This window comes from Alligator mississippiensis, chromosome 3, assembly GCF_030867095.1.
Source record: "Alligator mississippiensis isolate rAllMis1 chromosome 3, rAllMis1, whole genome shotgun sequence".
Taxonomy (NCBI): domain Eukaryota; kingdom Metazoa; phylum Chordata; order Crocodylia; family Alligatoridae; genus Alligator; species Alligator mississippiensis.
In genome coordinates, this window is record NC_081826.1 from 79744434 (window position 1) to 79770833 (window position 26400).

Here is a 26400-nt window from a genome sequence, read left to right on the forward strand (position 1 = left end):
CAATGGGGGCAGGGCTGTGATACCTGGAGGCCCCCAGCCAAGAATCTGCACACAGGCGACAGATGCGCAATGGTCGTCGGGCACCTGTGTTGGGACAGGGGTGCTCTTCAGCAGCTGCATCCATGGCTGAGCAGCCCTTTTTAGGATACCCTCTGCTCACCCTGCTGGGGAGGGGGCTAGAAAAGGTGCCCCAGAAATAGGCTGTCCTATCTCTCCTGGCTGGGAAACTACACCCAGCAGGAGAAAGAGACCAACCTGGGGCTGCAAATTCCACTCCCCTGCTCAACAACATGCCCCCATTGCAGAAGAATGTGTGTATCCAGAATCGAGCTTCTCAGTCACCTGAGGACCCATCAAGTCTAACGGACATCAGCCTTGACTTTGAGGGACTGCTGACAACATAGGCAGGGTCTCTCTTGCTTGCTATCCTGATGTTCTCCTCCCTGCCTGGCACCTATATGCTCCAGGTCACCCTTTGGAGGCAGCTCACTCTTCCATGCCTGCAGAGGGATTCTGAGTGCCTAAACCTGTCAATTTGGGTCACCCTCCTGGGGCCAAGTGCCTTAACTGTAGGCACTGCGATGTCTAAGTGACACTAGCTGCAAGAATAATTTGGATCTGACTCCATGTGCCTCAGTGACCCCACTGATACAGTGAATGAGACAAGGGCTCAACCTTGCCTTTAAGAAGAGATAATTAAAACATCAATGAAGACATGATTTACTCATTTACAACATTTAAAATAAAGGAAAAAGAGCAGAGAGGAGGATGTCATGTTTGTGCCTTTAAGGCCCTTCCAGATTGCATGCAACACTTTTCAGGATGTACCTGGACCATCAGCCCTCCCAAAATCTGCTCACTGCATGACAGATTCTAAACTTGCAGCATATCCCTCTGTTTTAAACAACACCTCTTCTTCTTTGACCAAGGGCTGTGTCTATACTGGATGAGTCCTAATTAATCAAAAAGGTTCCAGAAGAGTAGCACACTGTCAGGGTGTGAGCTTTCACATCTTTTGTATGCTAGCATTCCGTTTACCATACATATTGGTTTATCAGAGGAAGGCAAATTCTGATTGAGTCTTGATGATTCCTTGTATATGCAGAATGCAATTTATTTTAATTAGTGTATGACTTGCATCTGCATAGACTTTTCCTTCCAATTTCCTGAAGGAGTATAGAAAAATGTATTCAGCAGAGTTGAACAACGTTCTCTGTGGGATTTAATCAGCCCATTTACAGATCCTGAGTCAGAACCTCAGCTCATATAAATCAATGTGTGGCTCCATTGACTGGAAAGAAGCTAAACTGATTTACACCAGGTGGGCATCTGGCCTCCTGTTCAGAGGGATGCTTTAGTGCATGGGTTGAATTAGAATAAGTAAAAGCTAAGGAGAACATCACAGCAGTTTTGTACTTTGGAGTGAAATAAATTGAATATCCTATTTGGCTATTTTAAAATCTGGATTACTGAGGAGAAAAGTCCTTCATTCTTCTCTTGGAAAAAGATTTGTTCTGCTATATATATTGTGTGTTTTTGGCATGACATAAATGAGAGTCAAGGAAAGAACATAAAGTAGGTTCATCTGGAGCACAGTGCCCTCAATATGTCAACAGTCACTTTTTCAGCACTGGCTCAATAAATATAGAAGTCTTTAATGGCTTCTTACAGCCATTCAGTTGAGCTGACTCTGATTTGTGCACTGTTCTTCAGTGGACTGTGCTTCTTTCTTAGTATTCTCCTTTTGAGCTTCATCATGATGTAGTCATTGCACTGTAATGTAACCCAGGTACACCCAAGGGTGTGCCCTATTCTCAATTGAATGAGATGAGTAGGCAGGAGGGGGGTGCTGTGAGAGAGATGCCAGAATTTCAAGCAGATCCCTCTTTCATCTATAGATTTAGCCCAAACCCAAAGTTCTTAACTATATACAATTTATTGAGTTATAATATACATAATCATAAAACTAAATATTATAAACATATATTTACACAGTGAACATTAACCAATAACCAAGGTCAAACCCTAAATAACACTATTTACAACATCACAATACAACATTTCAATTACAAAATATAAGGTGCAAACATGAACAATCTTAATAAAACCTATTCCTTAATATAGTCTCTGACCCATGACAAGAGATAGTCCTTCTTCCAATGGGGTCCCTTGGGGGTGTCCAGGAAGCACCAGGGACCTCTCCCCTTAGGGTCTTGACTAGGTGGGGGGGGCTGCTCACCCAGCCCCTTCTCTGGGTTTGCCTGCCCCAAATATCTATCCCTGTGGGACCCAAGGGCCCAATGACTTGTGCTTCCTCAGGTGACGGTGGTCAGGGCGCAGCTCAATGGCGTCTCCTCTGCTGAAGCATCTCTCCAGGCCTCTCCTGCACCGCTGGGCTCCTCCCCACCCTGTGCCCTGCTATGGACACCAAGGGCTCAGCTCCTCTCAGCTACTGCACCACTGCTGCTGGCTCCTGGGTGCTGGGCCTCACGCTGCAGCACTACCATTTCCCCATGCCCTGGCTCGGCACTGAGGACTCTCTTAGTGCAGGCCGGGCCCTTCAGGCTCCGGCTGGCTGTCCTCACACCAGGTGGCTAGCCCAAGCAGCCTCCACTGCTCCCTGGCTCCCAAGGCTCAGGCCCGTGTGCCGCCCTGTGCACTTTGGGACCTGGCCGCTTGCTGGGAAATGAGGCCTGAGCCGCCTCACTGCAGCCCCAAGGTCTTTGCCCTGTGTGCTGCCCCATGCACTGTGTGGTCCACTGGCCCTGCTGGGGTTGTAGGCTCAAGCCGCCACTTGCAGCTCTCAAAGCCTTGGCTCTGTGCACCGAACCGCACACCATGAGGGGCTCGAGCAGTCTCACACCGCTCCCAGGGCTGGGACTCCGCAAACCATCCCTGTGCGCCGTCAATAGCCCGAGCGGTCTCGCACCGCTCCCAAGGCTGCTCCTCCAGTGGCAGCTTCAGGAGCCGTGGGCCTATTGCCCACTGGGGGAGAGCTCCCCAGCTTTTCTTGGCTCTGCTCTTCTCAAGTCCCTCGCTGCATCTGCCCCTCGTGCTGGGCATGCAGCTCCTTTTATACGCTCCAGGGCTCCACCCCGAAGTCTTCTGGACCTGACAGTTTACAGTCTTCAATCAGGTCTGGGGGGAGCTGTTCTCCACCCCCTCCAGCAAAGGGGTGTGGCTTTATTTCTCCTGCTGCCTCCTGATTGGTGGATGGGCTCCACCAATCAAAACAGCAGGATCTCAAGCCTGGGACTCAACCCAAGCTCTGAAAAATGAGCCTGCTACAGTAACATAGTGACAGTGAGGTAGATTCACAGGCCTAATTCTCTTAATATCTACCCTATGCATTCAAGAGAAGCTCTATTAAAGTCCATGTAGTTACACCACTATAAACTTCCTTAAATAGGAGGGATAGGCCCTCTGTACGCTTTATATGTTCATGCTGTCGATTCCAAAGCTGGAAGTAAGAGTTGTCTTAATGGTACAGGCTGCGGGTTATTGGTTCTTTTTCAAAACTCTATATGTAGCTCCAAGTCTCCTACGGGAGAGGTGGTTCTTGGTGATTTACGCTGCCGGAGGAGCACATGAAGCAGACTTTCCAATAGCGCTAGTCTGCAAACCTCCCTGGATTACAAAAGCAGAGCAGAAAGAGAGAATGAAGCTTGTTTCATATAAAAATGAATGGTTTCATTTCCTACCTGGGAAATCAAAAAGTGAAAAATAGGTGCCGATCTACAGTGCTTCTCACCATTTACTAACCTTCAGCTGTGAGCTATAGCTGAAGCTCTTGAACTCCATTTACAAATATTTCTTAGTAAAAATTCTCTGGCAGCAGAACCTTATGCTTCCACTTTTTTTCATTTTGTATTACCAGGTCCAACAGATCTCAGTATGAAGAGGCAGTTGGCAACCAGCTCTGGATCCTCCAGTAGTACAAGCTCGAGACCCCAGCTGAGTCCAACTGAAATAAATGCAGTGCGTCAACTTGTGGCAGGGTATCGAGAATCAGCAGCATTTTTATTGCGTTCTGCAGATGAACTGGAAAACCTTATTTTGCAGCAGAACTGAGTCATGTGACATTCACACTGGTCTGGTCTTAGCTTGGAGTTTCCACTAATGACATTTTGATTTCCCAGAGCAGACACTTCAGTTACTGCACAGTCTTTTAGGAGAGTTAATTACCATAATGCCACACTGTTCTTGATCCATAAAGTGATGTGTTAAGGTTCTTCAAGTGAACTTCGACCTCTGATATTTCTGAGGTACTTTAATGTGTCCAGCATACTGCTTTTTGTTTTAGTGTGTCAGCATAAATATTGAAAAAGTGGCTATAGATTGTTAACTCATTCTAACAAGTGGAGGAAACAGAAGATGCTGTGATGGCAAATATTGGTTCAAGATCCACGTGCAATATTAGTGGAATGTGCTACTGACTCATTGGACTTAAAGCTGCAGTATATGGCAAAACATTGCCAAATGTCCTGTTACTATAGGACAGAATCGCAATTAAAAGGATCTTGTATTTTAAAAAAAATGTAATTTTTATAAAAAACAAAACAAAAACTTTTGTTTTCATTCAGAATTTTTCATTTTTACTTTGGTAAACTTTTTCACTGGTCCTACAAATGTTTTGAGGAGCTATTGTAAGTCCCCCTTTTCCTCTCTGGAACCCCTGACTGTGCCCTTGTCTCCAACTTCATATTCTTTCTACAAGAAGTAACTCAATGCTGGATAACCCTTCCCCTGTGTACTGTAAATTCTCATCTTTGGAATGCCTTCCAAAAGAAGCATGCATTTCATGCATTCATGCCATTCTCAACTCCATCCTGTAATATATTGCAGCTTTATTAGGAAATTAATAAAGGGTTAAGGGTTTTTTTAAAAGACATATCACTGAAAAAAAAATTGATTTCTTACAGCTAGCTCATTTAACTCCACAATTGCTGCTGATGTCTTGTATAAGTCCCTCTAGTAGTGATTGGATGCAGATGATTGAATGTGAAGAGGTTGCAAGTGACAATCTGAAAATTTGCACTCCTGTGTGTATTTATTTTTTTCCTTATTTAAAGAAAATACATACAGAAAAAGGCCATTGACAATTCTGTTATGATTTGTATAATTCCCACGCCTAACTACGGTAAAAACTGTAAATGGATGCAGCTGCAACTTTAATTAAACTCTTTCCCCCTTCTCCATTCCCCCATCCCCCCTCTATTTCTTATTTTATAATGTTGATTACACATTAATGGTGTTTTCTTTGTGCACTAAGGCAAGCTTATTTTTAAGTATATAGAGAAAAGTACTTTAGTTCTTGCTTACTGTACTGTCTGTTCTGTTGTTTAGCTTTTGTTGAATAACAAGTTCCTTGTGCATTCCTAAATTTGCCTTATTTCATGTAATTCAGTTTTTGACAATGAGTTTAAGGCATCGGTGATATTTTATATCTACTTGTTACATATAGTTTTCCAAGTAATGACTGTGATTGTGACTGAGTAATGTGCACTTTTTCTTGTAACTGTGGACATTGCTATGCTTTTTTTTCTCTAGTGTTTCTAGAATTACTGTTGCTTACAGTTATGTAAAAGAAAAAGAACTTTTGTGATACTGTTGGTGAATATTAATGTGAAAAAGCCTATGAAATATGAGTATTTTGCAGGTACATAGATACACAAACATCTCTACGCTGTGGACTATTGTTCACAAATTTAAATGAAAATTCAAAAACTGAGGGCTGGAATCATTTCCTCTGTTTTGTTTGGGTAAATAAACAGATTTCTGTGTTTAAATACATGATTGTGAAACGTTGTAACATTTAAACTGCTTAATGAGTTATGAACACTGTTTTCTTTAAACAGGAAAAATGGACTTCCACTGTAGTTCATACAGGTACTGCAGTCATTTCTCAAAATTATTAAGCAAATCCAGGAGGGTGCCATAGCTTTGTTTTAATGAAGAATTTCTTCAATAAGGGCAGAAACAGGTGGTGCATAAATCATGACACTAACATTTACAATTTAAACTTGGCTTTAGGCAACAACATTAACTGGTAAAATGCATTGAATGTATCTTAATGGCACTTGTATATCAGTGTGTGAACATTGTGAACATTGTAACCAATTCTTGTTAGTTGCTGCCCATCATTTAATAGATGTATTTTCCCGTAGTGTGAATAACCATATTCTCACTACTGTCTACAAGAGAGTTCTGTAGCTGACTCCCTAATAGAGATCATGTGCTAGTCTTTCCCTCTAGTGTCAGTCAGGCATTGAAGGATCAGTGAAAAGCTAGAGGCTTGATGCCAAGCCCCTTCCATTTTTAGGCAGTGTCTTCAGGCTCTTTTGTCTCTTTCTGCCTCTAAATCAGGCTGGTAGCAAATGCTTCTAGCTAAGGTGTCATCTCTAGTCCTTGGTTACAAAAGCCATGGAAGTGAGCACAGTTAAAAGTGGGGAGTTCCTGCAGACATCAGCAGCGGGGGGGCCTGGCAAGTGCCAACCAGGGGTTGATGACCACTGACAGACACCACCATCAACGTCAGCGGTGGCCAGCAGCGATCACTGACCACCCGCAGGCACCACTGGCAGTGTCAGTGGCGAGGAGGGGGGGGTGGCGAGTGGCAACCACCCACAGGCCTTTTCATAGGGGGTGTACTGCCACACTCAGGGGGTGCACATGCACCTGCATGCACCCCCTACGTGTCACCAATGCTCTCAGAACTAAGTCTCGCTAGCAGTGACTTAGAAGAAGAAAAGCTCACTCATTATTTCACAGTGCAGTATGGAATGACTGTAGTCTCAGCTACAGTTTAGCCTTCCCCATTTCCAGGAGGATCATATTATAAGATTATATAGTATATTATAGGATTATATTAGAATTTATGGTGTAACCAGAAGTTCTAACAAAATTATAACTCTCAATCTACTCTGCATGTGAAAACTGGGTACCCAAGTATCCTGCCACGATTTGGTTTGCTGTGCCCTGCGTAATTCTCAAACATCTCTGCCCTGAAAGCCTTTCACATCCTAATGAACTAGAATCTCCAGATTAACTGGCTGAGTAGCTCTCTCCCCATGGGGGAGATGGGTCATTCTGCACAGGAATCATTCAGAACCTTGATTCCTTTTTTCCCTGAACCTTTTTGAATCCTGACCCTATCCTGTCTAGATAACCCAAACTAAAATCATACGAACAGAATGCCCTGTCTGCCCTTATGTTTTCCTTCTTCCCAAAGCTCTGAAGGGTTCTAATGAAAGCGCAGAACAATGGGTGTTAAATAATCCAAATTACTGCAGAGTGATGGAGGAGAGTCTGGTTTGCTCAGCTGCTGTGGAAGATGCCCTGTCTTCCTTCTAGACAGTGCAGATCCATTCCAGCAAGGACCCATTCTTCACTCCTGTCCCCCAGTGTTCATATTCAAGCCCTGATTTGTAAGAGCAGCATCCTTTAAGAATCAGGGGTGTGATCTTCACGGTCTTGTTTCACTAAATATACGGTTTAGTGCAGAACATATGCTATAGGTTCTGCCTAGTATAGGTCCCACTAGGCCCAGCCTAAAAAAGCGTTCTTCCCAGATATGCTAGATTTTCCCCACAGTTGGGCCTGCAAGCCCAACCTTTGATTCTTGATGCCCTTGTGACTGTTATTAGTGAGGAACTGATGAGGCTCTATCCCAACTCACTAGATTTCCTAAGGCCACATCCTAATTTAGTCCAGGTGGTAAAATCCCTCTCATATTGATTCCTATTCTCAAAGGGCTGTAGGCTTATAAGACTTATCACCCACATTGGGAATGCATCATTCAAGCACTCTTTTTCCTTTATTTTTTCCTTAACTGCCAACTGGTTTTCTTTGGATGGCCACTTGTAAACACCTACCTTATTCCTCAATGTGAGGGCAAAGGGACCAGTTTAGGAACTAATCAGATTTATTTGTAGTTTCTGAAGTCACCACAGGGAGAGTGGACATGGAGTACTTGAAAACAAAGTCACTTGGTGTCACATTTCTTGCATGTTTTGGTGCCTGATTGTCAACAGAGGAAAGGAACTGCCCATTATATATACTGGATTTCAGAACCACAGAAAACCAGTTATCAGGTAAGGAAATGTCTGTTCTGCTTACTATTTGCCCGAGTTCAAAGGCTGAATCCACCACTGGCTGTCTGCTCAGAAACTGAGGAACTTAGCCATGTTAGCCTGAAGATAGGCAGAAGGCAGAGCAGGTTTTCTTAGGCTAAGTACAGACAATCAAAAAGCCTGAGACTCAATCGATTAAATCTTCACAGGTTAATCTGAGCTACATATATTGAATTGATAAGCAAGTGAACAAACATTCATTTTTTATTCCAGAAATGCAGCCACATGCCTGAAGTGGCCGAGGCCAGCAGGCAAGGGATGCTAGAGCATGTCTCCCTGCTCCATTGGAGCAGACACCTTGAGCTAAGGCTAGCCCACCCATCCTATGAGAGAGTGTTTGTGGGGGAGATGCAAAGCATCCTGGGATGCTGGGGAACTGTGAGTTAACTTGAAACTGGAGGGGAACTGGGACAGAAGTTCAATAAATTGATTTAACCTAAATCAGTTAAATCTGATACTACACTCATCCAGGTTTATCTTAAACTGGTGTGGGTCATTTTGAAAGCAGTTACTGTACATTGAACTTCTGTTGTGTTACAGATTTGAACCAGTTTCTGATCAACTATGCACATTAATGCGTAATTTCTGTCCCTAGTCTTATAGACTAACTGGTTTAGAGAGGCATGAAATTTTGTAGGGTAAGATTACTTCATCACTATGAAAGTGTGTGAGAACTAGAAGACTAAGGTCACATCTAAGAACTGTGAAAACAAGTTTGGAGTGTATAATCCCAGGTGTTCCCGCTACCTCAAATGCCACCCTTCCACTTCTAACCCCAAAGTAGGATGCTTTTTTTACAATGATCAGTGAAATTTCTGACTATAGTTTAAGCAAAACTTTGTCATTTGGCTCCAGTGTTAGGGCTCCATTGAAAAGAAGGAACAAATCCCTCTTCTTAAAGATACTGACATGTTTTAGACTATCTGTAGATTTGGTGAGACATTGCTATCCTCATCTTCAACAGATTGGCAATCACAATGAAGAGAAACTTATTTCTACTTCAATCTGATATTCTAAAGATACAGAAGATGTTGGGCTACCAGAGAAGGTCTACCTTCACGTTCAGCAAATCAAAATAGTAATAAAAACCCCAACCGCAAGAAACAATGCCACTAATGCAAGGTGAGTGATGGCACAATTCAAACAATGCCCTGCATGTGATGGTGGCGGTGATTATTTGTTATGCAAGTTATGATATCATGTAGAAGGCCAAACATGATAAGGGCCCTTTACAAATAGAGTCAGCCACAACCCTGTTCCAGAAACTTGTAATCTCCATGGATAAAATTAATGCTGGGGGAAGAAAACCAATGTCACACAGCAAAACAGTGGCTGAACTAATAATAAAAGCCAAAGATTCTGACTTCCAGTCCTATATTCTATCCACTAGACCACAGGCTACTATAGCAAGTTGTAGATGTAAGATATAATAAAAGATATAGTTGTAAGATATAATACTTTGTTCCCTGAAAACTGGTCACTGGACAGGAACAAAAGTTGAGGGTTGGAGGAGGATACAAGGATGGTTTAAGCCTTGAGCTTCCCAGGAATCTGTAATGCCCTTTTAGAGCACTGGAGCAAAACAAAAAAACTGGAAGGAATGATGAATTGGCCCCAAATCTATGTGTAAAGAGTTTTAAAACTGCCAACAATTCGGTTATTTTCCATGAATGTAGAAAGATTTGCATATCCAATGTTTTTCATTCCCTTCCCTAATGATGAATTTTTGAAAACAAACTTGAAAAGTTTTCTAATAATTGTAAATTGATCCGTTTGTCTTGTAAGTATACCTTTGTTCTTATACTGTATTTATCTTATTAAAATTATGTTGCTAGAAAGTTCAAGGAAGGGTCCAGTATATCAAATTACATGTAAATCTATTTTTCCCTGATGCCCCCAAGGAACCAAAAATGCAGCAGTGCTATGAATTACACTGGCTAATTAAGAAGTCATTTTTCAAAATACTTACAAGGTTTTAAAAAATATTTTTACTTGAAGTTTTTTGTTATATCCCACTGGAAGCTTAGAACCGATTGCTGTTCTCCTTCATTGTATATGGCTGTCAGTTTATTGTTGCAGGGTTACTCATGAGTTCTCAGATGCTGCCATTTTTGTATAATTGGGAGTAAGAGCACTTCATCATTGTTCTAGGGGAAAACAGAGTGGAAACACAGAAGGAAAATAGGGATAAGTCAATTCTGGTTCATCAACCTCAACAATGCTTCAATTACCATTTTTTAATTTGATTTTATTACTTATGATTACAGACTTCCGAGAAATTTAGGGCTGTAGTCCTGACCTACTTATTTCCTTTTATTTTCCATAAAAAAGCAGAGTAGGATTTGATGTATGGAAGAACAGAACAGAACTGCCTAGCCAGCAGGCAGCTTTACTTTGGTTCATTTGCTGGATCTGATATTTGGAAAATACAAACTTTGGTTGCAGTTCTAGGCCACTCACTCAGTAAGTACAGCTGCATTCTGTTGGGTTTTTGTAAAAAAAACAAAAAACAAACAAACAAAAAACAAAACCAAAAAAAAGCTTATTTTTTACTTTTCAGTATCAAATAACAGAAAAAAATTTTACGTGCAAAATTAGCATATGTAAGGTTCAGCTTAACATTCAGCAGAAAACATTTTAATAATGTTAATATTAAACTACAACATATTAATCAGTATTTTACACGGAGTAAATACAGAAAAAGCAGGGAAGGGGAGTGTAAAAGCAAGGGATATGCAAAATGGGAAAGAATCAGGATCAGAAAAGAGGGAAAAAAAGATCTGGATCAGATATGGGTGTTCCCTTAGATAACCATTCCTAAAAATGCACTCCAGCTTTCTTTTCTTCAGGTGGGTGGACCAAAACCCGATGATGTTTAACAACAAGAAATGTAAAGTGCCCCATCTGGGAAGAAATAATCCACAACACACTTACAGGCTTGGCAGTGCTACACTTACTAGCATCACAACTGAACGAGAGCTGGGAGTCGTGACAGACCATAGAATGAACATGAGCCACCAATGTGATGCCGTAGCCAGAAAAGCAAATAAGACACTGGCATGCATCTATTGATGCATTTCAAGCAAAACTAAGGATGTCATCCTTCTACTCTACTCTGCTTTGGTGAGGCTGCAACTGGAGTACTGCATCCAGTTCTGGGCACCGCACTTCAGGAAGGATGTGGAGAAGCTTGAAAAAATCCAAAGGAGGGTTATGCATATGATTAGAGGTCTGGAGAACAGGCCATATGAAGAGAGGCTGAGAAACATGGGACTGTTCAGCCTGGAGAAGAGAAGACTTAGAAGAAACTTGGTGGCAGCCTATAAATATATAAGGGCTGCTCATCAGGGCCTGTGGGAACATCTCTTCACCAAGGCCCCCCAGGGGAGGACAAGAAATAACAGTCATAAATTGCTAGAGGATCGCTTTAGGCTGGACATAAGGAAAAACTTATTCATGGTCCAAGTGTCCAGGATCTGGAACAGACTCGTTCTAGAGGTGGTGCAAGCACCTATTCTGGAAATCTTCAAAAAACATCTGGACGCTCACCTTGCTGGGGTCATCTGACCCCAGCAGTCTTTCCTGCCCAACCGCAGCAGGGCTGGACCTGATGATCTTGTGAGGTCTCTTCCAGCCCCTAACATATATGGATCTATCAATCTATACTCAAGTAGCTGAGTTCAGTAGCAGCCAAAGAAAGTGGGACCTACTAAGTCAGATGTTAGAATACCATTGCTGTAGTCTGTGAATTGGCTTCCATTTCCTTCCTGTAAAATCATGTGCTTCCTGATCATGCCCACTATCAGAAATCATGAATGGTTTGCTGATGAGAAGTTCAAATTCATAGTCAAGTATCTTCAATGTATATTAGTTCCAGTTGGGATGAGACATTGCATGAGCTTCCCCAGGGGTCATAATAACTTCATTAATTATTTGGAGGATGGAACTAAGTAGCAAACTTAGCAAATTGGTTGATAATACCAAGTTGGGTGGAATTGTAGACTGAAAGTAAGGCTAGGATTTAGAATGACTATGATAAACAGGAAAATAGTCAAAAATCAGTGAATTAAATTCAACAAAGAAAAATGCAAAGCCCATAGAATGGAACAATCGTATGCACAAATGCAAGCTGGAGAATGACTGGGCTACAGTACTGCAGAAAAGGACCTGGGGGTTACATCCAACCATAAGTTGAATATGAGTAAAAAATGTGCTCTTGTTCCAACCCTCCCCCCCCCAAAACCCCCCCCCCAAAAAAACAAACAAACCCCAAACCAAAAACTAACAGCATATTGACTGGATTTAACCTGTAAAACAAAGAAAATGCTCCTTTCATTCTATTTGGCATTGCTGTGACCATCTGAAATATTGTGTCCACTTTTGGGCCCTGCACGTCAATAAAGATGTCAAGAGACTTAAGAGGATAGGCTGAAAGAACTAGAATTATTTAGTCTGGAGAAAAGATCAATGGAGGATTTGATAATGGTCTTCCAATACGTGAAGGGAAGTTATAAGAGAATGGAAGTAAACTCTTCCCTGTGGCCACAGGAGACAGGACTAGGAGCAATGATCTCAAAGTACAACAGAAGAAATTTAGGTTGGATATTAGGAGTACTTTCTTACTAGGAAGGTGATTAAGCATCAAAACAGGCTTCACGTAGAGGTGATGGAATCTTCATCCATGGAAGTTTTTAAGAACAGGTTAGACAAACATTTAACTAGGACACTTTAGTCAGGCAGGAGCCTTGAGCAGGAGGTTGGACTAGATGACATGTTTAGGCCCCTTCCAGCCCTATTTATAATCTATAATCCTATTATTTTAATTTGTGTCAATTTCTTTCTGCAGATGAGAAACCAGACATTATTCCTGCAGTATTTGCAGGAGTGCACCTACCCACAGTACCCACATGTACCTGAAGAAAGAAAGAGCTTTCATCTTATGTAGTATTTGTGGTGTTCACTACTGATGATAGGTAGGCAACTCAAAAATGTTCATCTTACCGGCGCTAATTTTCCCACCAAGGTTCAAAGAAAGTACTCGTCACTGATTGGTATCTTATGGTGTCTATAGGAGCACAGATTCTAAATTCATTTTATCAAAATTTTTTTTTGGAGATTTTCTGCATTTTCATCCCTGGATATTTAATTGACTCTGAGTCTTCATGCAAGTTCCACTGGAATAAAGCCTGCAAATGAATCAAGATCTTGGGTTAGTACTAGAAGATGGGATTTGAGATTTGGGGAGTAGGACATAATTGGCATACAGCAGGTGCTCAGACTTCTGGATATGTGGGCCAGATAAGTGGCATGAGGCTGGATCCTGCAGGCAGGGTCTGTTCTCAGGCCTGATGCAGCATGGGATTAGTGCACGGAGTCAATCCACAGGGATCTAGCACATTGAATCCAGCCGTGGCCCAACCCTGTGCACCAGATCCAGCCACAGAGCAGTCCTGTACACTGAAGTGATCTAGCCCATGGCGTCACATCATTCAGAACACAAGCCTCCCCATAGGTGTAGGAATTTGGTGACAGAGGAGCAGTGTTAGTGTTACTTGCTGTGGCTCTAGAAGGCATGGCAATTAATATTGCTACTGCTTCCCCATTGGTAAATTTCCAGACCCATGGGGAAGCTCCACGCGATGGATGACTTGGCCCTGAAGGCTGGATTCTGCCTGTGGGCCAGAGGTTGAGCACCACTGGTGTACAGCATCAAACAGTACTCTAATGGGCAAATCTTGATAAACGAAATATTTGAGTGAGTGTACGGGTATCACCAGAGCCTCTAGGACCAAAACAAATATGAAAGAGCATGAGTGTTCCTGGTACCTCTGAATCTGAATCTGAGTTAAGTTTCAAATCTGAATGGTTTTATCTCATAATCTAAGAATAGGCCCAAATCTAAGGATAAATAGAATGTATTCAGAGTTCACTTGGTCAAAGGTCTTTTCTGCGTCCAAGGTTAGAAGTGCAGGAGACCAGGGATTATCACATTGTGCTGCTATTATAATTACCAAGGACCACATTCACAAGCATATTTAAGTCTCTAACTCCCATGGAAATGACCTGCCTGTAGACCTTTGTAGATTTGTCCCTAACTGTCTTAAAGAATCTGGACTGTGCATGACACTAGGAAAACATTTCCCACCTCACCTGCCAAAATCTTGGCCAATGCTCGTATATCACTACTTTTGTGTGAGACTGTGAATGACAGATCAGTGTGAGATTCCACCTCAGGGTAAGGAATAACCCAACTAAGGCCTCCCTCAACCTGAAAGAGATGCTACTTACTGGAGGAGTTACTGAACAATAAAAACATTCAAAATCAAGAGGATGCCAACTAGACCAGGGTCCTAATTCAATCCCATGGATTTCAAGGTACTGGGATTCTCTGTTTCTAATGAAGTGTCCATGCTCTCCCACTGGACCACAGCATTTGTATTTTAGCAAACACAGCTTCCATGTGAAGAAGCAGAGTCAAGATTATATCCTAAGAACTAAAAGATTGCTTCTTTCTCAGGGTTCTGTATATAATTATATTGCGCATCTCTCAGACTGTAGTAACAGTTCCTCCCACAGTGACAACCCAGTTGGTAAGCCAGTACAGTGTTCTTTCTGCATGATGCTTCACAGAGAGTTGGCTGAAGTCTAAAGCAGAGATAAAAGCCCTATTACTGCTGACAGCTAATGAAGATTTTTCCTTTGTTCAGAAGTAGAATCACCTAGTTTTAGAGACAAAAATCCTAATTCCTTGGATGGTTCCCGGATAACCATGATGTTTGCTGCTTGCCAGGTTCAGATTAGTTAGTGTAGAGTAGTCACTGAGTACTAAACTACTGTGCACAGGATAATGAAGGGTAAAATGTAATCTGAGCCCATTGAGTTGCAGTGATTGCCACTCAGACAAATTGGCGCATAGTGCCAGCATCTTGTCACCCATGTGCCATTTCAATCTCACAAAGAGCAGGGCTTCCTTGGAATAAAGGAAGCTGTAGAGGTAAATATAATGCTGTAAATCTCACAGCATTATTCAGACTAAACAAGGGCCTGGTTTTCACTGGTGCTGAGTAGCAGGAGCCTCAGTCAACTTTAATGGGAGGTTTGGCTGTCCAAGCACTTTACAAATTAGGCCCCAGAAATGGAGCAATCCTGGGCTAGAAAGAGAATAACCACTCCTCTATGCCTACACTGGAAACAGAAATGGAAAATAACAGTGCTGTGTATACTAAATGTTACAAAATACAGGCCATCACCTCTTCTTCCCTGCATGCAGAAAGGAGTAGGGTTGGGGTTGCTACTATAACTGGGCTTTATGCCAGGAACTCTGCTAAGTTCTGGGGTGGAAGTTACATACTAGTACCTCTGAGAGCCTATGGGCAGCTTATGTCTGTTATTGGTCTTCCAGACTCTGACCTGAAACAGTAATTGCTGCTGCTCCATGACAGTTGTTTAGGGCTTTTCAACCACTGCTGATCTTTGCTGCTGCAAAGGTTCCCACTATTGGTTCATCCCTAATGGCTCCCCACATAATGTTGTGGTGAGCTCCCCACATAATGTTGCAGGGGTGCTCAACTCCTGGCCTGTGGGCCAGATACAGCCAATGAAGCCATGTAATCCAGCTGGCAGGTCTGCCAATTTTCCAAGCCCTGAGCAGCTTAATCAGTCCTGGCTGGAGTCCCATTCCCCTGCAACTGAATTGAGCCAGGGACAGATGCCACCATGCAGGAATGACCCAACTGAGGCCGAATGAGGCCAGCTGGAAATGGCCTGGATGGGGCCTAGCCCAGCCGTGCATGATTGGGATCCAATGCAGCCATGCAGGAATGGGTTAGACCCTATGCAGCCATGTAGGAATGGGATAGCTGAGACCCAATGCAGCTGCATGGGGGCCAGCCTCCAGCCAGGCTGTTCCCACAGGACTGCATTGGGCCCCCACTGGGTTATCACTGAGTGCCAAATCTGGCCCACAGACCAGATCCAGTCTTCATATGCAAGGTCAGCTTTCAGACTACTGCACCAGGCAGCACAGTTTGGGGAGGAGGTGAGCAACCTTCAGTGGTGATAGAACAGGTTAGGGACTATTTAGAAAAGCTGGATGTGTATGAATCCATGGGGCTGAATGCAATGCACCCAAGGGTGCTAAGGGAGTTGGTTGATGCGATTGCAGAGCCACTGGCCATTGTCTTTGAAAACTCATGGTGATTTGCAGAGTCCCAGATGATTGGAAAAGGGTAAATCTAGTACCTATCTTTAAGAAAAGGAACAGGAAGGATCCAGGGAACTGCAGACTTGTCAGCCTCACCTCAGTCCCTGCAAAAACCATGGAGAAAGTACACTAGGAATTCATTTCTAAACCCTTGAAGAAGTAGGTGATTAGGAACAGTCAGCATGGGTTTGTGCGGGCCGGGCCCCGCTCCCACCGCCACACGCAGGTCGGGAGGGGCGATCCGCGGCCCGTCTTTCGCGCACGCGGGCTGTGGCCAGCAGCCCGGGCACGCGGGGTTGGAGAGAGCCGGCGACGAGCTAGAGTTAGTCACAAACGCGTAGTGGTTGATTGAAAAGATTGTTTACTTACACCCAAAGATAGTAGTGGTGTAGGCTGGACAGGTTTCCAGGCACAGCTCCCGCTTAGATCCTCGCTAGAGGACCACGACAAATTCGATTGCTCCCACGGAGTTGTTTAGGCTCCGCGCGTCCGATTCGGTTGGGTTCGAAGGGTTCCCCGGAGTTGAGGCTCTGCGGGTTCGAAGTTCACAGGAAAGGGATACGTCTGGGATTGCGATAGGTGACGGGGAGAGGCTAGAAGCGAAAGCTCCATAGGATCGGTTCTATTGCCTGCTCAGGGGAGGCGCGTTGGGTCCGCAGCTCTTGGAGATCTTCACACAGAGTTCTCCCTCTCCCTCCTCCTTTCTCTCCCTCTCCGACTTGGGCGGAAACTACCCAAGCCTTTTGTACAGCTAGCAAGCCAATAGCTAGCCACCACGTGTGCCTACATTTGGAATTGGCCAATAATGTGGTGCGAATCCAATTACAAATGGCGGGAACTCCTTTGCAACGTGCATCACTAGTATGCAAAAGAAATGCACCCTGCAAAGAAGCTGTAATTTGGCGGGAAATCCCCGTTGCACCAGAGTTCTCTCTCGCAGCAGAGAACTCTACCGTGCAAAGAAAGCTACAATCGGCGGGAAAATAATTTATCGGTGCCAAAGCACACACACAAACAAAAACCACACCTTTGGGTTGTGACAGGGTTCACCAAAGGCAAGTAATGGCTAACCAACCAGATTGCCTAGCATGATGAGATGACTGGCTCTGTGGATATAGGAAGAGCAGTGGGCATGATATACCTTGATTCTAGCAAGGCTTTTGGTATAGTCTCCCAGAACATTCCTGCAAACAAGCTAAGGAAATATGGGTTAGATTAATGGACTGTAAAGTAGCTAGAAAACTGGCTGGATCATCAGGCTGAAAGGGTAGTAATCAATGGCTCAGTGTCTAGTTGGCAGTCGGTATCAAATGGACTGTCCCAGGGGTCAGTCCTGGGACTAGTTTTGTTCAATCTCTTCATCAGTGACCTGGAAGATGGCATAGAGTGCACCCTCAGCAAGTTTGCAGAGGACACCAAGCTGTGGGGAGTAGCAGATCTGCTGGAGGGTAGGGCTAGGATTTAGAGAGACCTAAACAAATTGGAGGATTGGACCAAAAGAAATCTCATGAGGTTCAATAAGGACAAGTGCAAAGTCCTGTACTTAGGACAGAACAATCCCATGCACCAATATAGGCTGGGGGCTGGCTGACTGGCTAAGCAGCAGCAGAAAAGGACCTGGGGGTTACAGTGGACAATAAGCTGAAAATGAGCCAACAGTGTGCTGCTGTTGTGAAGAAAGCTAACAGCATATTGGCCTGTTTAGTAGGACTATTGCCAGCTGACCAACCAGATTGCCTACCAATTGCCAGCAGATCTAGCTATACGTGTACTCTTTTCTATGGTGATGGCAGGGTTAAAAATATGGGTTAGATTAATGGACTGTAAAGTAGCTAGCAGATCAAGGGAAATGATTCTTTCCCTCTATCTGGTGCTGGTGAGGCCACAACTGGAGTACTATGTCTAGTTTTGGGCCCCCACTACAGAAAGGGTGTGGACTAATAGGAGAGAGTCCAGCAGAGAGGAATGAAAATGGTTAGGGGTCTGGGGCACACAATTTATGAGGAGATGCTGAGGGAACTGGGCGTATTTAGTCTGGAGAAGAGAAGACTGAGAGGGGACTTAATAGCAGCTTTCAACTACATGAAGAGGGGTTCCAAAGAGGATGGAGCTAGACTGTTCGTAATGGTGGCAGATGATAGAATAAAGAGCAATTGTCTCAAGTTGCAGCAAGGAAAGTTTAGGCTAGTATTAGGAAAAAACTTATTGTGTGGAGTATAGTAAAGCATTGGAACAGGTTACCCGGAGAGATTGTGGAATCTCCATCCTTGAAGATTTTTAAGACCTGGCTACACAAAGCCTTGGCTGGAATGATCTATTTGGGGATGGTCCTGCTTTGAGTTGGGGTTTGGACTAAATCATCTCCTGATCCCTTCCAACCCTAATTTTCTATGATTCTATGATTATCTCAAAATACAGTGGCAACCATATCCTTTTATAGAATAGCCAAGGGCAGGGGTGTCAAATGCATGGCTTCCAGAGTTATGTCATTTGCCTTAGGTGCTCCAAACAGTGGTCTATCTGTATCCTACCAGATGTAAACTTCTTGAGGATGCACGCCATCTGATCTTCCAGGTTGTTGATGAAGATATTGAACAAAACAGACCCCAGAAATGACCTCTGGGGCTGGTTGATACCGGTTGCCAACTGGATATCGAGCCATTGACTACTACACTTTGAGCCTGAAGATCCAGCCAGTTTTATAACCACCTTCAGTCCATTCATCCAACCCATACATCATTAGCAGAAAATGAAGACTCAATTTCTCATTTTAACCCTCTGATGCTTGAAAGTTCAGAGCTTCTACCACAAACATTAGAATGTTACAATAACAGCCCGAAGATATTGGTTGTGGATGCATTAATAATACCTAAAGTAGATTTAAACTATCTCAGAAGCTTAAAGAAAGAACTCTTCAGAGAACATGAAGCAAAGGCTTTATGGAAGATTTATACATCTCTAATAAGATGTTATATTCCATTTTTTTTCCTTCTCTCACTGAAGAGTAACAGATTCTTTAATGTAAGCTGCTTTTTTCAACCATAGCATTTGAGACCTAGGATATATAAAAGCGTGCTCTAACAGGTGCTACTGCATTTTGGGGAACACATGTTAAAGAGCTAAAGTCAGAAGGGCAACAATTTCATTTAATTTTAAAGCAACAGAAGTTCAGTCCTTATGGCATATACGTGTAAAAGTCTGAGGTCTGAGTAACCAAAGATCTCATTCTGTATGTTGATGGTTACTCCGAGGCAAGGGACAGACATTCAAAAAGCCTGAGCCTGGATTGATTCAATCTTTCCAGGTTAGTCTAACCTGGCTAGGCTAAATTACTTTGTAACTACATAGACATCCCAGACATTCAGTCGCATGCCTGCAGTGGCTCAGGCTAGAAGCCAGGGGGTGCTAGAGCAGTCCTCCCTTCCCTTCCACAGGCCTGAGCTGGGGGGGAGGGCATGGTCAGGCCCCAGTAGGATTAGGGAGGGGTTCCCCCCCCCCCTTGATAACAGAGCATTTATCAGCTCTGTTATAAGCATTTATCACCCCATCAGAAAACAGCCTCTCTCATTAGTTCAACCTCTTCTTAAAGAAGGAATGCAGGGACATTACCAACTGAGCTGCTGATTAGCTCCAAAAAGCCCTAAGCCGACACTGCTGTCTCCCACAGTACAGACTGTAAACAGCATGTGGTCTACTAGCTAATGCTGAGGTGTCTGTGTAAGGCAGAGGGGACAGGGGATCCCTACTTGCAGGGAGTGGTGAGGGGAGGGGGAGAGCAGGAGGAAGCCAGGCAGATGCTGCTGTGCTTGCAAGTCTCTGCCAGAGCTGCAGCCAGGGAGCAGAGGGGAGGAGCCAGCCCTGCTGTGGAGCAGAGAGCCCTGCCCAGCCCAGAAAGCATGCCGGGATGCTGGGGGAGTCTGATTTAACTTAAACCAGCAAGGCACAGTTCCCACTGAAAGCTTACTGCCTATTCAGAACACAAAAGTGCCAAATGATATAAATTGCTAGTAATTTCTTTACGTAAATGTAGGTGTGCATGTGCATATTTTCCTATGCTCCCCAGTTGTTCTCAGTTATACCCACAATCCTACTCATTTCAGTAAAATGAACAGGGCTATACAGGATAGCAGAAACTGACTCATTACACATATACCAACTGTAGTCCCCAAACTTGTATTATTAGTATTACTTGAAATGAAGTTTTTGGGAGCAATAGTTATTGCCAAGAAGATGAAACCAAGGTCATTTTAACTTTTAACAGATCTAGCTATACGTATACTTTTTTCTGTGGTGATGGCAAGGTTAAAAATATCTACATGGATTGGATAAATAAATATTACATAAACATGCTACATCTATCATCAGTTTTCAATCCTTCTGTACATCAGGAGAGGTTTTAGGTTGTTGTCACTCTTCATTTTCTTGCTCACCCCATTATTATTGCGTTCCACTGAATAGCAGGTGAGGTGCCTCGTGCACGTAAAAACAGCTGTATGAGAGTCATCAAAAAGAAAATTGTTGGGTAGTGACAGCTGTTTTTAATGTAACACTGTATCACACAGACAACAGACTCCCTGTTTTGGGATGCTTAACATCATTAACCACTATTTTAACCACCAGCAACTAATAATTTAGCTAGCATTCATTTATTGATAGTGTATGTTTAACCATTTAACCCTCTAGTATATTAAGAAATTTCACAGGTTGCTGTATCATGACACCTACTGGCAGAGAAAACCAAAAATTGAAACAGGTACAACTCTCTCTAAACAGTGGTATGTACTCTTTTGTCACAAATCATTTTTTTTAATTTGGTTTGAGTTTTCCCTTCCTACAAATTACATTTCTATTTCTGTTTTTTATTTTTACAGGAGGAAAAAGGAAGAAAAATAAGTGTATAAACAATTTAGTTGCCACCTGAAAAGGATAATAAAGAAATGGTAGAAATTTGAACACTTAAAGCTATTGCTTACCGCAACTCTTTTGATTAGTGTGAACAGGCTTGGTATGTACAAGGTGCTCTGTTTAAAATTAATTTTAAAATACCAAAATGGTGTAGTGAAATAACTAATTAATTCTAGAATTACAAAGGCATGTACAAATAACATGCTCCCCCCAGCCTTAATGCAGAACCCATGCACAGAGTTCAATACTGCACCAGTGTCAGGCACTGGCACTGTATGACCCTGAACCAAACACTGTGCACCTTTGCCAAGAGGGTGAATGCTGAGGCCTGTGCCTGAATGTTGTAGGTTGGACTGATTGCTACTTCAAGGCTAGATGAAACACTGTCTTTGTGTGGTACATATCCCATTGTTTTTCATTTGCTACTTGCTGTGAGTATAGGATCAGTGTGTAAAACAGGTCTCATTAGCTCTGTAGACTTCCTCTGGGACGTACTGTTCAGCAGCAAATTGCTTCTCAACTGAAGTACAAAAGCTGTAGCAGTCTTGTCACTAAACCACCATCTCCAGAGATTTCTGGCTGTTACAACCCCTGCTTATTTACCCTGTGTTACAGTCAAGTAACAAACACTGAGTCTGAAAACTTCTCTCTGAAATCTTTGCTAAAGGACACTGTTTTCTTCATTAACTTGTGCCAGATAAAGAGGTCTCTCAGAGGCATTGTTCCTTGAATGAAAAATAAATAGTACAATCACTTCTGTAATCTGCCTGGCATAATCACCTCTAAGATAGTTCTTCCTCCTGGGTACACATGTACATAAATTCACATGCAGGCCAAATTGCTTTTCTAGGGATTGGCTGTCTTTTTAACAGATAATTTCCCTGGGCAAATTCTTTGCTGAATATGAATCAGAAAGGTACAATTTATCCCAACACTATATGCTGTAGGAGCGCTCAAATGATTGTTCATGAGTCCAAGTATATCCATGGGCTGTTTCAAACTTGAGGAGCCAGCCATGTCTTGTACAACTGTGCACTCAAGCAGACAAGATGATTGCTTGAAACACATTGAATACAGAGCAGAGCATCTGTTTGGTTAGAGGGAGGCAATTAAGATAGCAGTGGTTGTAGAAGAAGAGGTAACTAATTCAGGTAAAATTCTGGTTAGTTTTATAAATGCTTTTATTTATTTATTTATTTTTATGTATTAACACTTTTTAAAGGTTATATGATGTATTTTGATTCATCATCCTTCATTTTTCTTTCTTGTATTTTCCCTCCAGGAATTTGGTGACTAAAGACCCTTGGTCTGATGCATGGTTCTGAGGGAAGTGATCAAGGGAAAAAGGACCAAGAGAGCACTGCTCAGTCTGGGCTATCAAACACATGGCAACCTTTCTTTCTTTCAGACATATACAGAAGTCATTCCCTTAAGGATTCCAGGATCCCGAGATACAGCAACCATTTTTTTTACCTCCATTCAGGCAATCAAAATCTGAGCTTATCCTCCACACATTGAATCTGGCATTTCTTTCCTTCATGCGGCATTGTGTGCAAGAAGGAAGAGCATGGATCAACTGCTGCCTTTAGTCAACACAGTCAATCGGCTTAAGAATGTAATCGTCTAGAGAAAGGAAGGAAGGCTGTAAACTGCAGTCACTTGCTGCTAATAAAAGTTACAGTATTAAGCAACAGCAGGAGACAAGCTTTTGTTCACTAGAACAGAGCATTTGGTTCTCTGTGTGCTTTATATTGTGGCATATTGCACATTGAGAGAGGCTCTTACAATGCAAAAAACGTGGAAGATACATTTATACAACATGCTATTCATGATGTCAAGCATTTTCAGTGTTCCCAGGCCAGTACTGGAAACATTTGGGCAAAGTAAAGACAGTCAAAAAGCCCAAGGCTGAATCAATTCAGTCTTTGCAGGTTAGTCTAAGCTGCAGAGATTGAACTAAGAAACAACTGGACAGACATTCACTTCTGATTCCAGAAATGCAGGCCAGAAGCCTGCAGTCAGAAGCTTGGGGGCACTAAAGCACAGCTCTCTGGCACGTAGCCAGCATGGGCTGTGGATTTGCGTCCTCTTCCTGCTGCCCACAAAGTCTCTGGGATTTGCAGCCCAGAATCATATTGACAGGGCTTTGCAGGGTTGCTCATCACTTCCTTTTCCTGCTTCCAGGTGCTTCTGGGATTTGTAGTGCACAGTTGCAGCCAGCAGTAAGTTTTTACCAGGGCAAGGCAGCTCTGTACTTAGGGGAAGGGAAGTTTAACCCCATCCCTGCCTCCCCTATACCCCAACTCTCCTCTGTTGGAGCAGACAGCACAGCACAGCCCAGGGCTGGAAAGCATGCTGGGATGCTAGGGGACTTTGATTTAACTTGAACCAGGAAAGGGTCTGGGACCGAAGTTTCATAAACCAGTTTGACCCAAATCAGTTAAGTCTCATACTACATTCAACCAGGTTTATCTTACACGAGTTTCAGTCATTTTGAAACTGGTTTATATACACTGAACATCTGTTCTGTTACAAGTTTAAACCAGTTTTTGATGACTTAAACCAGTTTAACTGTAACTTCTGCCCCTAGCCTAGGAGCTTCCCCATTCCTTACCTTATATTTCTCCTTAATCAATCACAATGCAGTATTTCTGACATCAGTTGATTGGGCTTGGTATAGTAATTAGTGGGTACATCTACACATTCATTAATGTGTTGTGATTACTGCGCATTAAGTTTAGTATCTGCACAGTAGCGCCAGCACACACCTTTTAAGTGATGCTAATGCTTAGACTAATTCTACTAAGTATTAGTGCAATAGCCTGGCTTTTGCTGTGCTCAGTAGAATTAGTCTCCTGTGCATATAGTTCCTCATGTAGACGTGCCCACTGTCACATAATTTCTGTCAAGCATAATGATTTCACTGGAGGACCAATCAGGCTGACTAGAAGGTCTTGTTTAAACAAACAAACACAAAAGATTTTCAATAAGAAGTAATAATTGCAAGAAAAAATACTGCAAACATTTGAAGTAAAAACTTCCTGAGAGTTACCTGAGAGATGCCACACTCAATGCTTTCCTCTTTTCAGAATACTATTTCTTTCTTTTACATGTATATTGAATTTATTTCTTGTTCTGCATGCTGGAGTCATATTTATCCAAAGAACAGTAAGGAACAGTACAAAATTCTCTGCACTGCCCAGACAATATGGCTAAACCCTTACATGGAGATACCATCTCAAGGTAGGAGGAAGTTGATTTTCTATGATCATTTGTGCAGCTGAGATTATCAACAATGGTGCCGGTTCTGCTGGTAGTTTCTGTGATGTGGATACTTACTTTTCCAATGCAAACTGAATTGAAACAATCAAAGTCTGTTAAGAGAAATTCAGAAGCAACTTCAAAATGGTAAAATTGTTATTTTTTGTGAACACTGACTACATGTTGATTTGTGTAAGTTGCTGCAACACGTCAGTGTTTAGAACGGGAACTAAGAATGGCATCCAGATACCATTATGTGGTAACTGTGGATGAATGATAACTGTAGTTATATCAATTAAAGTTAACTCCCTCTATAACTTTACAGCTGTTTTCCACTGAATAAATATACAAGAGGTTAGTGATATATATTTCAGAACAACATGCCTCAAATGCCTAAGGGGACAGGATTATAACAGCAACAACCAACAGCTTCTCATTTGAATCATGTCTGGTCATTCCCTGTAGGACAATTCCATGCTGCCAGAAACGTTTTTGCCAGCTGAGGAGAATAGGGACCTACTGAAACTGCAATTTCACAGATTTTGTGAAATCTGGCATTGCCCACAAAATCCAACCCCCCCTAAAACTTACTGAAAATAAAATGCTCCTTAGAGGGCGCCAGTAGTGTTCAGGGTGCTGCAGCAGTGCTCTGGGGCGAAGGGGGAGGCGGGGTCTCCCCACTCAAAGGGCTACCAGTAAGATGGCTGCTGTCTCCACCCCTCACCACTGATTGGCTGCAAGGGCAAGGGGTGGGGCTCCATGACAGCCTTCACAGGCAGTGGTAAGGGGCAGGGCCATATGACAGACAGCCCTCACAGCCAATCAGCAGTGAGGGACAGGGCCACTAGGGCCCCTTGGCCAATCAGAGGCATGGGAGGGCTCCTGCACTCCACCTACAAAATGGCTGCCAAGCCCCACATTGTGCCCTCAAAATCAGGAGCAGCCACATTGATTTCAGTGGGTTCCCAGCTGTGGACCACCAATAATGGTATTCTGGAGGTCATTCAAGGAGGATCACACACCTAAGTGAATCTGATAGTTTCCCCTCCAGGGGCCGCACGTCACATTGCCTGCATTCCCCATCTTCTGGAATTCAGGCTTTGGGTCTTGTTTGGATGCTGATGTTTTGAGGCCTAAAGGCTTGCTCTTTTTGAGCTAGGATTTAAGCAGCCAGTTTCTCTCTAAGTGAGGCTTACTAGGTAGAGTTTCCTTCACAATGTGAAGTACTGCCTCATTCCACCTAAAAGTTTAGCACTCAGCCTAAGTGTCTGAACTGAAAGTGACAGTCTGAATCTGCAGAGCCACTCAAGGAAGAAGAGAAGAGGAGCAGTCTTTAAGCCTGACAGTTATGTGCCTCTCTTGTAGGGTAATATCAGAAACATGTCATGGGAAGATTTAAATAGAAACTGTTCCATTTAATGGGATTTTGGTCACAGTACTGTGGATCTTTTTAGCAGCGTAAAATGTGTATTTGAAGCACTCCCCCTTTGCCTTGAACCTCTGGCTTGCTTTTCTTCGATGGAGGTTTAATGGTGGGCTTTTTTTGCAGTTTTTTCAGAGCACTCTGAAAAAAAGAAGAAAAAAAATCTGCAGTACACGTACAAGATGTGATGGCTTAACATATTGCATTGCCTGCTGCTGAAGGCAAAATCCTGACAAATGCTTTTTCTCTTTATCTGTGTTATATGCTAATTGATGTAACTGCAAGAAAAAAGAAATTAATTATCGGAATATACAGTTAATTCCATTGAATTTGAACGCTACACTTGCTAAAGCAACCAACATGTCAAGCAAGTTTTACAGCATTTTTTCCTGACCCCTATTAACAGCAAGAGGTTTTATTTCTTCCTCCTCAAAAAAAAAAAAAAAATCTATTCTTGGCTCTAAGCAGGCAGGAGA

At 42.9% G+C, this 26400-nt stretch overlaps 1 protein-coding gene and 2 long non-coding RNA genes across 5 annotated transcripts in view; 1 reads left to right on the forward strand and 2 right to left on the reverse strand.

Annotated features, from left to right (window-relative positions):
* Window positions 1-5793, forward strand: part of NOL4 (nucleolar protein 4) — a 292716-nt gene extending 286923 nt beyond the window's left edge. For all 3 annotated transcript variants that reach the window (XM_006267299.3, XM_006267300.3, XM_019498702.2), the window contains one exon: window positions 3878-5793. In XM_006267299.3, the coding sequence (XP_006267361.1) occupies window positions 3878-4071 (194 nt within the window). In that variant the 3' untranslated portion in view covers window positions 4072-5793. The remainder of the gene's footprint in view (window positions 1-3877) is intronic.
* LOC109285988 (uncharacterized) lies at window positions 3879-17576 on the reverse strand. Its single transcript, XR_002093920.2, has 3 exons — window positions 13134-17576; window positions 10102-10279; window positions 3879-3964 (listed from the first exon to the last, which is right to left on the reverse strand). It is a non-coding gene; the product is annotated as an uncharacterized LOC109285988 (long non-coding RNA).
* Window positions 17577-19947: 2371 nt separating this feature from the next.
* Window positions 19948-26400, reverse strand: part of LOC132249323 (uncharacterized) — a 53774-nt gene continuing 47321 nt past the window's right edge. Inside the window, exon 3 of the long non-coding RNA XR_009460735.1 lies at window positions 19948-26065. This is a non-coding gene — a long non-coding RNA (uncharacterized LOC132249323). The remainder of the gene's footprint in view (window positions 26066-26400) is intronic.